Here is a 13,601-nt window from a genome sequence, read left to right as displayed (position 1 = left end):
GCAGTAACGCAGCGTTCCTACGGGAAAGTAACGGTAATCTAATTACTGTTTTTGCAATAGTAATCCCTTACTTTACTTGTTACTTGAAAAAAAGTAATCGGATTACAGTAACGCGTTACTGCCCATCTCTGGTTGACGGGGGATGGAGGAGATGGAAAGAAAAGACACCTCCTCCGTCCCGACCTCCTCTCTAAAAGATTGTTGCAGTGCTACATACAACATGTTATTTCCACTCCTGCCTTTAGACGACAACAATCAATATTTGCAGTTCAAACTCCATCTTTAAGATCCCACAACAGCCAAATAAACAGAAGCAGTGACAGCGAATATAACATCTCTGCCTGATCCATCCGGGACTCCAATATATTTTGAGCACGGACCGAATCATTTCTCAGAGCGTGAAATGTGAAATATAAAGACTGAATCTTCCTTCGGCTTGTTCTCGTCTGGGGCAAAAGTGTTTTTGTGTTAATGACAAAATAAACTTGAAGCGAAAAAAGAAAATATACTGGAAGAAGTGAAATTCAGGTGAAAATCTTCACACGGTTATTAGAAATAAGACAAATGCAGCGAAGCTCAAAGACGAAGATTAAGAAACACGGGAGTAAAACAATAAGAGACACGAGGCGCAGTTCAGTCTAACGCACCGACGTTCAGAACCTTTGAGAATAACAGAAATCTTTCAGGAGCTGAAAGAGCTGACTGCGTCTGCCGAGGCAGCCGATGCCAAGGTGTTTGATTATCCCCGTCGCCTTGAGCGGCCTCGTCGAGCAGCTGTGGAGATAAACGGAGTAATTGACAAATCGCGGGTGCTCTCTCTCCGACACTGCTCCCGACTGCTTTTTAGTGTCGTCGCCACGGTGGACCAAGCTGCTGAGAAAGCTCGAGTTTCATTCAGATTTCCCAAGTTTTTCCTGCCGTGTCTGTCTCAAGAGGGCATGACCTGGAAGCACGAAGGGCTCTTTGAACTGTGTTGAGTAAAAGAAGAATTAGCAGCTAATGAAGCTGCAATTCAAACTCAGGCATAACTGCACTGTAATTTTACAAAATATCACTGAACTATTGTCTCGAGCTTTCAGAATAATAAATAAACACTTCTGTTTGGAATCAAATAAATACAAATTAGGTTTGCAAATAAAATAAACTTTTAAATTATTGCAGTGTCCATATTGTAAACAAACAAACAAAATAACGAAAGTATTTGGCATTGACGAACAAACTCCTCATCTGCTCGTGGATCATCAGTCCACTGTGCCGTTAAACCGAGGACTGACATCGCGCACACACTGCTTGTCTTTACCTCTTCAGAAAGTTTTGGCACCGTTATCTCCCTGATGTGTGGGCGGTTGGGAATTTCATATCGCAGCTCGAGTATGCTGAGAAGACGGTGCAATCCTCTGTTTTCCACGACCAGCATTGGCTGGTCATCCAGAGAAATAAAATGAGTCAGAGCCTCTGTTATTTTAACTGCCCGTGGATTTTCTCTTGACATTTTTCATCGCTTTTCCAAAACCTGAGTTAAAGTTGGCTGTTCCACACTGCTGACATTTTGTTTAGCCTAGCTACAGCAGCCTCCAGTTTCTCTTTTTTATCTGGAGCCGCCAGTCTCACTCGCCTAACCCTGTGCCTGTTTAGCGTGGGATGTCCCCCTAGTGGCCAATCTAAAAAACTACAACAAAAATGACAAGGCACCCTCTGATTAATGAAATAAGTTGGTATCGGTTAACTTTTACAAGTATGAGTACACACACATTTTACAGTATCGGCCCCGATACCTGATACCAGTATCGGTATCGGTGCATCCCTACTGATAATGCAGACTGTCAGTGAGGTTTGTGCTTAGTTTTTGGTAAGTGAAACTATGTATTCGAGCAGCACTCCACCCTCTTGGTCACTTCTGCCTTTAAAAAGCAATCACAACAGCAGCTGTAGCGCTGTGTCGAGCCTTCGTGTCTTTATATTCTGTTTCCAAGGAGCCGTCATTTTTAAAGGAGCCTTGATTAATGGCTCTCCAGGCTTACTGAGGGTTTTCACAGTCTTTCTCTGGACATTGGCTGCTTTTACATTCACCTTCAGTCTGATCCATCAGAGGAATGCTTCTTTGAGCTATTTAAGCATAAAAACACATGTAGCTCAACAGGTGAACCAGTGTTGTGTCTACACATAACAGACAACTTGAGGCACTTTTGCAAAAACTAGGGCTGGGGGAAAAATGGATACTGTGTAGCATCGTGATATTTTGTTTGCTAATAATGTATCGATACAGGGACAGCAGAAATCGATATTTTGTTACAAAAAAGGTTTTTGTGCTCTGACTTCAGAGCATGTTGATCCTTTTTCAGAGCAACAATCCTGACATTCCTTCACTGTCCAAATGTGTTTAACTTGTTTTTGGCAGCAATAAACATGACAGTTTACTTATTTTAATTTAAGACATGTTTTATTTAAATTAAGTTTAAAACTTTTATTTAATGTAAAATTATATTTTGTTTTAATTTACTTTCAAATTCTTCAGTTGCTGAAGGGGCTGCATAGTTTTCATAAACTGCATAGTTCAGAATAGCTATAATTGTACCAGATGGTTGATTCAGTTAAGTTGGACTAGACTGTAATACAAACCGTTCAGTTTGTCAACAATCAAACTGAAATGAGAGAAAGACTGAGTGTGAGACTTTGATATTAGAGAAAATGAATATTGATAAAGTTTACCTTTATGTACAGAATCTGAATATCGCAAAATATTTTAAAAAATTGCAATAATATCATATCGTGCGTTAAGTATTGTGATAATATCGTATCGTGGGATGTATGGTGATTCCCACCTCTAGCAAAAACAAATAATCTGTTCACATTTCTTTATTGAAAGAACAATAAATATCAAAACTAACATCATCAATGAATATTTGACATGCAGTTGTCCTAATTGGGCTTCCATCAAGTCAGCAAAGAGGCACAGAAAAGAAGATCAGACACCAACTCGGGAGGAATAGAAAGACAAACGCAACAACATTGTCATCCCCTATGTAGCCGGTGTATCGGAAAAACTCAGGAGAGTTTTCTCCAAGTACGACATCCCAGTATACTTCAGTCCCAGCAACACGCTCAGACAGAAACTGGTTCATACCAAAAACAAAACTCCTAAACACAAACTTACTGTATGCTGTACAGTGCAGCGAGGAATGCTCAGACCTCTACATCGGGGGGACCAAACAGCCACTTCACAAGCGCATGGCACAACACAGAAGAGCGACCTCCACAGGACAAGACTCAGCTGTCCATCTGCATCTTAAGGTCAAAGGTCACTCTTTCGAGGACGCCAATGTTCACATTTTGGACAGAGGCGGTGGTTTACAACACCAACTCTCTGCCATCTATAATCCAGTTTTGAGTTCCCTCCCCAGACGCCTTAACGCCCACTCACATCCTGGGCCATCTGACCTCAGGAATTCGCATGATAAGGTGGGGTGGAGCTACACCCGTCTTCACACCTTGGCTCGTGTGATTAGGTAGAAGATCATTGGGAGGTCCTTGGGGGGGAAACTCCCACAGGGCTTAAATCTGGGACTCTCCACCATTTGACCTTAGAACTGAAGAAGCTTCTCAGATGAGAGGTGAAACGTCTTCAAGCAACTTAAAGAAGTCCAGACGCTTTTCTTTCCAAGCTCCTTAGACTACGATGACCTGGATGACTGAGAACCTTCACAGACATCAAAACTAACAGTTTGACGGGCACTAAACAGAACGTTTGCACCAAAATAAGGACTCTCCAAGAGCATGAGCTCAGCACAAACTCAGCATATCTAAGCACAGTGTGCAGTGTGTCCTTAACTGGTGTATCATATTTGATAATTAATTATTTTTTTCATTTTTGGGACGTCTGCATGCATCATGCATCATCATTCTCCTCCCTGAAAATTTTAAGCAAATGCAAAAAAACTGGCAGATGTAGCCAATATGATAGAAATCAAAAATAATATGCAAACACTCCATTTTTTAAATGGAATTTTATGGCAATTATTTCATGATTCAGGCTTTAAATTGTTTTTTAAAAAAAGCTGCCAAACTTGACAAGTGGACAAATTCAAATCAGTTTATTTATACAGCCACAAATCACATCAACAGTTTCCCCAAGGTGCTTTATATTGTAAGGTAAAGAGCCTACAATGATTCAGAGAAAACAGTGCAGTATCTGGCAATCATCTCCTTATGAAACGGTAATGAATCCAACAAAGACCTGAGAGATGGATCTGATCCTTCAGTTTGTCCATCTACTGTTCACTGAAGCTTCATCAGAAATGGCCTCAGTCAAGGGCGGCTGTCAATACGACATTTTCAGGAAGGGAAACGGGGAGAAAAAGTTCATACATCTAAGAAAGCACCTGACTGACAACGATCCCAAACACGCTGCCAATGCAGTGAAAGCAAACCTGGACCGAAAAACACCCAGAGCCTGATCCTCAACATTACTGAAGATGTTGAGGATCAGGTGGGATCATCCTGACAGACAACAAAAAGGGAGAAACATCCAAGGAAGAGCTTTGAATGTCCTTCAAAAAGCCTGGAGAACGATTCCTGAAGACTACTTCAGAGATCCAGAGAAGCTGCCACACATACAGTCAGACCAAATATTAACTTTCAAACTTGTTACAAATATTTTTTTGCCTTGTTTCCATCCATTTCTCATTTAGCAGCATATAAAGAAATGATTTGAGACTTTTGTCCAGTTTTGTACCTTTGAGGCTTTGAAATGCATCAAAAACCAGTCCAGAAGCCAACGGGTGAAGTCAAGCTGGCTACATCCATCTTTTAAATACAGTCTGGTTAAGCCACCAAATGTGAGACAAGTGACTTTGAAATAAATATTGCAATAAAAGCTACACCTTTCTATTAAACAACTCGCAGCGCTACCTGTCCTTCCTCGTCCGTCACCTGCCTCCATCCGTGCCTCCCTCCGTCAAGAGGAGCACTTTGTCGAGACCGGTGACAGTAATAAAGTCTGACTCAGTGAGGCTGGAAAGGATGTAAATGAATGTAGATGAGGATGAAGAGTAATTGCTCACACAGAGTGCGGTGAAAGGTGTGTGTCAGAGAGAGTGAACCCTTTGGAGCTCTTAACTGGAAATGGGTGGCCCAGTCAAAGAGGAGAGACCTCAAATATCTGTTTCTCTATTAATGTTGCTGAATGGATGGAGCAGACGGGTGAATGATGGCAGATGCAAAAATAATGGGGAATGATGTCACAGAGGAAGCAGCAGAGAGAAAGAGAAAGGTTTTAAGTAACAGGAAGGGAAGGAAGAAATCAAAGAAGGTGGTTATTATCTCACTAAATATTACATTTTTTGTATTACTGTTCATCTCATTCAGGAAAACTTAACTCATTCTGTTGGATAAGTGTGGAAAACTGATGTAGACACGCCAAAACAAGTCTATAAAGTGGTGCACACAACACCTCCAAAAACTTCAGTTTGGCCAGTCTCCTTCTCAAAGCGTACCAATGCTTTGGCGTTTTCAGTGCATCCCTGGAAAGGTCTGCTTTGACCACATATTCACTGCACTTTTTACCACAGACATCAAACAAACATCAACTTCTGTAACCTGACTTTCATAACGAGGCACCTTCGTCAATGATTTAGACCACATTACAGTTTTCCGTGGAAGGCTCCACCATGCCCATTCCTGATCAACACCTCTGGATCTCTTAGCGATTGTATTAATAATAATAATAATAATAATGGATTGCATTTATATTACATGCCAATTTAGCCTTGGACCAGTACCAGTCTGTGAGTCGTTCGGTACCGGGCCGCGAGAGTTGAGGCTCAGGTGTGAAATGTATAGTTTTCAGGGTTTTTATCGGTTTTCAGCGTTATTTTGTTATCGTTTTTATCGTTAACTCGGTTTTCCTGGGTCTTTTCACGTGTGTTATGAATAAATCTTCTTTTTTTCGGTACCGGTACTAGTTTTATTTTGTTGTATTTATCCGCGACACCTTAAAGGCCGGTCCGTGAAAATATTGTCGGGCATAAACCGGTCCGTGGCGCAAAAAAGGTTGGGGACCGTTGATTTAGACCACATTACAGTTTTCCGTGGAAGGCTCCACCATGCCCATTCCTGATCAACACCTCTGGATCTCTTAGCGATTGTATTACATGCCAATTTATCCTCCCCTTGCAACAAATTCCTGAAAAGCCAAGAATCTTTTGCCCACATAAACACAATATTCACTCAGCATGGCCCTAGAGTCTAGATCAGGGATCTCGAACTCCAGGCCTCGAGGGCCGGTGTCCTGCAGGTTTTAGATGTGCCCTTGAACCAACACAGCTGATTTAAATGGCTAAATGACCTCCTCAACATGTCTTGAAGTTCTCCAGAGGCCTAAAACCTGCAGGACACCGGCCCTCGAGGCCTGGAGTTTGAGACGCCTGGTCTAGATGGTTCATACAACTCTATCCTTCAAACCTATAATGTCTAAGCCAGCTGTCCCCAACCCCCGGGCCTCGGACTGGTACCGGTCTGTGAGTCGTTTGGTACCGGGCCGCGAGAGTTGAGAAAAAAAGGTTGGGCCTCAAACCCTAAAACCCACACCCCCATCAGATTTGATGAAGAGAGTGAATGCAGTTAAATGTATGTTCTGGAAAACCATCTTCAGCTCCAGGGAAAAGCACGACCTCGCAGGTTTCATTCACTGTCACCATAAATCTAAATCCCATTTTTGCAGCTCTAAAAACACAGTTTCACCCTCAGCTCATTAACGAGCCTCAGGCGGGGCATCCATGTCAAACAGAGTCTCTGTTTAAGTCAAAGCTCCAGTCTTGTGACGTGACCTTATGAGAAAGGGCCGTCAACATTAAGCTTAAATCTGCCGCTTCCTGCAGGCAGACTCTGGGATGACCCTCTCTGTTGGAGCGTTAATTGTATGCAGATGCTTTGTTTATGCTTGTATTCACGATGTTGTCTGTGAGCTCATTTTGTCGTCACTATCCTCCCTTACACCCCTCTGCTCTCACAGGAAATCATTCGTCGCAGCGGCGTCACTCGCAGGCCGGCTGGCCGCGGCAGTCAGAACAACTCTGTCACTTCTTATCTCCCGTCATAAGCACAAAACTCATTTGTCTAAAGCACTAACATGTCAGCCTGTTTCCCCCCCAGAGTCCTGTTGGCGAATATGAGCTCCCCAACACATCGCTCTCTTACCTAGCTTGAATTTCTCTCTCTGGAAAGAAAAAAAAACAATCCTCCTCATCCTTTTTGCTCGTTCTTTTTAGTTGTCATCTTACTCCTGGCATACACGACTACAACCAGCAGAGATCTGAGCCTTGCTCTTCTCGCTATCGACTGCTTATGATGCTAATATAAGCATTACATTACTCTGCTTTGCATTTACTGTATGTCAGTTTGACACATTACATCAGCTCGGATACAAACGCATGTGTGCGTCTCAGTGTGTTTCTCTCTGTGTGTGAAAGAAAGTAGTATATCTTAGCTAAAGCGGTTACTACTAAGATAACCCCTAAAAAGGCCACAATAAAAGTCCTTAGACTCTCAAGTTAAAGCTTTTGACCCTCCAAAAAGTGAGTCCACCAACAAACAGCAGTTTTAACTCCTTATTAGCAACATCGCAACAAGAGCCGCACCTATAAAACAAAAGGCCACGCACTCACGCACATCAGCCATTTCCCCACTTTAGATCCTAACCGAGTATTCAAGGCTTTTGAAGGCGGCCACTCACCCATCACTCGGAGCCGGTCTGCGCCCACCACCACCTCTTGCTCATCGGCGGAGAACAGGAGCTTCCCAGAGGTGGATTTCACTTCAAACATCTTGCCTCGTGCTTTAAATCCACTGGATCCTGAACCGAAGGGGAAGAGAAGAGAGAGGAGACATCAAAGAGGAGGGACTGGAGCTGATTTCTTACCGAATTACCCGAGAACATGAAAACTTAAAAAAAAAAAATAAAGCACCCTGGTGGAAGATGTGGGACTTATGACCAAACCTGCAATATTGATTTTGTTTTGATTCATGAGACTGCTGAGAAAATGTCCAACGAACCAATCCGGTCTTTAAGTCTGACGTCATTAGCTGTGCCTGGGCCCAAACTCAAAGTCAAACGAACACCGCGGCATCACTGAGAGTTAAAAACTGTCTAAATTCTTTCATCTTTAATAAAATGTTACATCTCTCCCAGGTGTAACATCTAAGTTTAACATCCAGGCATCCATAAAAACAGAATTTATTACATTTAACAGAGTTAGAAGTTAGCAGGAAGTTAGCTTGCTAGCTTCCATCTAAACATGATATAGCATGTTCTGACGCAGAGATTTCTGAAAAAATTAAGACGTACAGCTCTGCTGTCACTTCCAACATAAATGAAGACAGAAAATTAAACAGCAGTGGCTTTTGTTGGTTTACTGAAGTTGGGCTACCTGGTATATAATGATGTGCTACATGATCGCTAGCAACACAGCTATGTTAGCATAGCATAAACAGTGAAGCTGGAGGATGAGCGCTAACTTTTCGATAGTTAGGGACAAATGCAATCGCATGGCTTTATGGCTTACTTGTATTTTTAAAGAAAGCAATACTGGTAAACACACCACACTTTTTTTATGCTCAGTTGCAATATCCAGATGAAATACATAATCATGCTACACGATTCTCAACTAACCACAATTTAGTAACTCCTCGAGTTAAAAGTAACTTTTTGAAAAACTCTGTTATATTTAGAGCATCTTTTCAGTGGAATAAGTTGCCTTATGCAATTAGAGAATTGGCTTCTATTCATAATTTTAAAAATCACCTAAAAGCCTATTTAAGCAGTTTTTAATTTATTTGTAAAAATTGTAAGAGGGTAATGTCACTTGTAATGGAAATTGTGTATTTTGTTTGAGTGGGTTTTTTTTTTTTTTTATAATTTTTAATATTTACATGTTTACATTTTCAGAATTGTAAAACCTTATTGTGGATGTAAGAGCCAATTTATGTGGACATTTTGCATCCAACTCATTGTGTAACATTTTATTTGGTGGTATTCGATGGTTTGGGCCCCAGGAAGACTAGCAACCACTGTTGTGGAAGCTAATGGTGTTCCTTATAAATAAACAAATAAACAAGCATGGCAGGATGCTGTAAACGGACCAAACGTCAGTCAGGAGAACAACTGAGATCATACGAGGTTAGTCATTTATATGCTGCTGCTGGGCTGGAGTTACATCGTTTTCAAGGTTTTAAAAACAGCTTTAAAATGAACAGTGATAATAAAAACCGAGAGAGGCCGACAGTGATCACTGACTGTTTTTAGGGGCTTGTTGAGATTAAATAGAACAAGATACAAAGCATTAATATGTGTTAAGAACACAACAGCCTTAATAAACACTCATTTTTTATCACTTAAAGACCAGATTAACTGTGTGTTCTGATCAAATGTAACCAGAGTCAAAGGAGGGACATCCCCTTTGCTAAAGAGGCCACAGGTGTGATGTAATATTTAATTGCAGTGCCTTGTGATATTGTTGTTTGGTCACCAATGCCTAATCCCATTAGTGGAATTGCTGATCATTAATTCATATTAAGCAGACGAGTAAATGCCAATGTGAAGTGGCTTTGAAAGACAGGAAGAATGAAAATAAGGCAACAGTCACACATCATCTAAATGTCACTATTTTTTCCTTTTATTTGGAATTTTGTTGTTATTCCTAGTTTATCAATTAGAAACAGAAACAGTTCTGATCCAATTCGAATTTAGAGTCCAACCATCCAGATGTGACCTGTTGGTGGAAGCGATCCTCTCTGCAACATGGTTGAGCAAACCAGACACATTTCACTGAACGTGTGCCGGAAAGATCCTCACGCGCCAGCTGACAAAACTCTGACTGGTGTCACAACAAACAAGAAAATGTAGACAACTCCACCCAATCCCAAATTGCTTTGTCTCACGCGGTGGTAGAAGACACCCAACGCAGAGGCTGACTGATTGACACGCGCACAATTGATTCTGTCACTCTCCATCTGGGGTGTGGAGTTCCTCCCCGTACACCGACGCCGCTTAGTCATCAACGCACCCGAGCAGACTTCATCTTCCTCCTCTTCAGACTCGGGAGGCAAATGTCAGCTTGCTTTTTAATGTGAGAGAGACGCCTCCCGAGCATGTTTACGCCGAGTGATTTCAGTTCACCAAAAACTGTCAACTCGATCAGCGTGACAGGTGGCGAATGAAGAGATGTAAAGAAGAAAGCACAATCGCAGAGTAATGGAGGAGAAACTGAGACCTCTGCTGGCATACTTAAAAGGATCAGAGGAGAAATAAAATCACGACGTGTAAATGCTTAATTATAAATAAGGCGATGACTTCTGATAGCAGGAGCTGCTGCTTCAAACATGAGTCTGGATTAGAAACGGCTCTCAGAAAGAAGTTTGGGAGTTGCAAAATATTTCACATGCTGTAGAAGAACATATGCTAAACAAATGTTCCCGTCACATTCTTGAATCTTTGCAATATGGAATGATTTTAGCTTATCAGACCTCAAAAAATTCACTGTGATCAAACTAGTTGACTCTGAAATATCTCCTGTGAATATTTTAAAAGCTATTAGAAGTTATTTGTTGGGTAATGGAGCTTACACTAAAGCCTGTAGTATGAAGCAGGATTAGGTTGCAGTCACATGGGCCTAAAGACCTCCAGTTGGTGACCCCCAGAAAAAGGTCTACTCCCTGACTGACTGGTGATTGGTTGCTGAAGGTTGCACAGATGGAACCAGAAACCTCCTGATTGTTTTGGTCGTTACCAGACTGCTGTGGCTGCAGTTTGGATGGAAGACGCCGAATTGTCTGCAAACAATTTTGCTTCATACGTCAACGGTCTCCATTTACAGTTTGTATTGGCCTTTTAAAAGTTTCACTTAGTGAGTCGTTATTAATAGCAGACGAGCTAGCGTCTTTATTGCAACCAGTGTGAGACTGTGGCGATCTAAACCTGACCAACGCAGTCAAAAAGAGGTACGCACAGAGGGTTGACAAGGAGTGTGGTAACTCTGTGGTAGCTTGTGCTGAAGAGCCAACCTTCGCTGGAGTAGATTATCTTCTGAGTATTAGATTCGAGGTACAAACCCGATCGGTTCTCTGATCAGCACCTTTTCTGGAGGATTTCTCAAACCTTTTGCTGCAGCAGCTGCTCTGCTGTACAAGCTGTGTTTTGGGTTCAATCGGCATATTTTACAAAGATAGTGCAAACTGTAACTTTACAAAAATAAAAGCTTTGCTGCCAGCACACCTGTCCATGTTTGTGACATAATTTCCTCTAGGGATCAATAAAGAATTCTGATTCTGATCACCAACACTGCCATTCTCGTGTGAACTTGCTGACAGCTAGACTGTGAAACTCTGTGTTGACTTAACAAGTTGGTAATCACCATCATGTGACTATTTAATATTTTCTAAAATAATCAGGCCCCATCTTATCTTCATGACCTTGTAGTACCATATCACCCTATTAGAGCACTTCGCTCTCGCTCTGCAGGCCTACTTGTTGTTCCTAGAGTATTTAAAAGTAGAATGGGAGGCAGAGCCTTCAGTTTTCAGGCCCCTCTTCTGTGGAACCAGCTTCCAGTTTGGATTCGGGAGACAGACACTATCTCTACTTTTAAGATTAGGCTTCAAACTTTCCTTTTTGCTAAAGGATATAGTTAGGGCTGGACCAGGTGACCCTGAATCCTCCCTTAGTTATGCTGCAATAGACGTAGGCTGCCGGGGGATTCCCATGATGCATTGAGTTTTTCCTTTCCAGTCACCTTTCTCACTCACTATGTATTAACAGACCTCTCTGCATTGAATCATATCTGTTATTAACCTCTGTCTCTCTTCCACAGCATGTCTTTATCCTGTCTTCCTTCTCTCACCCCAACCAATCACAGCAGATGGCCCCGCCCCTCCCTGAGCCTGGTTCTGCTGGAGGTTTCTTCCTGTTAAAAGGGAGTTTTTCCTTCCCACTGTCGCCAAAGTGCTGCTCATAGGGGGTCATATGATTGTTGGGTTTCTCTCTGTATCTATGAAGCGCCTTGAGGCGACTTTTGTTGTGATTTGGCGCTATATAAATAAAATTGAATTGAATTGAATTTAGCCCAGTTGGCTATATTTTTGTTATTTGGTTTCACTTTCACTGACATGAGCAGAGTATGTCAAACTTGTCCTTGTGATGGGCCGACGACCTGTCCAGCATATAGCACACCTAACCCTATCATGGCCCGGATGGACTCCAACCCCTTTGTCATCATGAATTGGATAGCAATAGAGAAACTGAATGGACGGAGGTTTTCAAAGATTTGGTCCAATTCTCATTGCGTGGCTGCCATCTTTGCCATATCTCTTTTCCAAGACAAGTTTTAATCCCAAACAGCTTTCTGGCAAAATGAAGGTCAAGTAATAGAAGACAAAAAGGCGTCACCAGTTCCTGTAACATAGTTCATGAATAAACCTGAGGGGAAGAATCAAAGGAACTCAGGTCTACTCCAGTTTAACGGCTGCCTGTGAATCTTTGCAGATTCTAATGAAAACAAAGAAAATCAGCGTTTCTCCGGCCGAGTCTTACCTGTGACGAGCTGTGTGAGCAGCTTGTTGTTGCTGTTGACGATATTGACGGACACATTTCTGGATGACTGCAGGAACAGTGGGCGGCCCTGCGGAGAGATCGACCAGGTAACTCATTTAAAGCAATGTGCAACTGTCATCAAGCTGCTAATGCTTATTTAATCATGTGAAGTTTTTATCGATGAGGACAAGTGACCCGAACCCTGTTTAAAAAACTAGTTATCTGTTTCAGTTAGAGTCTTTATTTTTCGTCCTCTGATTGCTGAGACTCTGGGATATTTTTCAAAAGCCAAACATCTTACATTTTAATATTTTTAGGCGTCCAAATTTACGATTAAGGTTACTTATCACTGACAGCGACTTAGACTAAGGTATAAACACGATAAAATAAAAGGAGTACAAAAAATGAATGGGCCACAACCACTGCTTCATCTTCAACCTTTTATAAGATTTACTTCGCTTCTTCCCATCACCTAATTATCTTGAATTTTTTGGGCTTTCAGCAAAGAAATTGGGTGCAGTCGATTTATAACTCAATCCAAAATAAGAGCTTTGGAGCACATCGTGATTGCACGCGAATCCAGATTACCTTCTCTTCATAATAGTTGAAAATTTTAAATGATTAAAATCCAATATCTAATGTTGATGGTACAATTTTATACTGTACTGTGATATAAGAATCCAATATCTAAGGATGATGTTACAACTGAACCACTAACCAGCATTTAGCTGAAAGCACTCCCACTGCATGGCCACTGACTCTCTCACGCTTGCATTGCGTTTGATTTTGTTGCCTTATGTCTTTGCTGTGCTGGTCTTATACGGCCTCAGTCAGCTGCTAGATAATGAAAGTACAAATGCATCCACACACACAGAAATGGCCACAAAGGTGTGACTTCAGACACACACACACCGCCATAACTGTCCGCACTCAGCCTCCTGCTCCGTTTGATAACTTCCATTTCCCAGAGTGCCCTGCATTAATCTGTAATGCTGATCACGTTGGACACTCTGCTCTTTCT

At 41.8% G+C, this 13,601-nt stretch overlaps 1 protein-coding gene across 8 annotated transcripts in view; it reads right to left on the bottom strand.

Annotated features, from left to right (window-relative positions):
* The window catches only part of sgcd (sarcoglycan, delta (dystrophin-associated glycoprotein)), a 598,968-nt gene that overhangs the window by 94,851 nt on the left and 490,516 nt on the right, over positions 1–13,601 (bottom strand). For all 8 annotated transcript variants that reach the window (XM_085173729.1, XM_085173730.1, XM_085173727.1 and 5 more), the window contains 2 exons: positions 12,581–12,668; positions 7,730–7,849 (listed from right to left, as the gene is read on the bottom strand). In XM_085173729.1, coding sequence (XP_085029855.1) covers positions 7,730–7,849; positions 12,581–12,668 — 208 coding nt within the window. The remainder of the gene's footprint in view (positions 1–7,729; positions 7,850–12,580; positions 12,669–13,601) is intronic.

This window comes from Neolamprologus multifasciatus, chromosome 10 (assembly GCF_963576455.1).
Source record: "Neolamprologus multifasciatus chromosome 10, fNeoMul1.2, whole genome shotgun sequence".
In the NCBI taxonomy this organism is placed as follows: Eukaryota; Metazoa; Chordata; class Actinopteri; order Cichliformes; family Cichlidae; genus Neolamprologus; species Neolamprologus multifasciatus.
The sequence above is the reverse complement of the archived record's forward strand: the minus strand, read 5'-3'. Positions and strand labels throughout refer to the sequence as shown.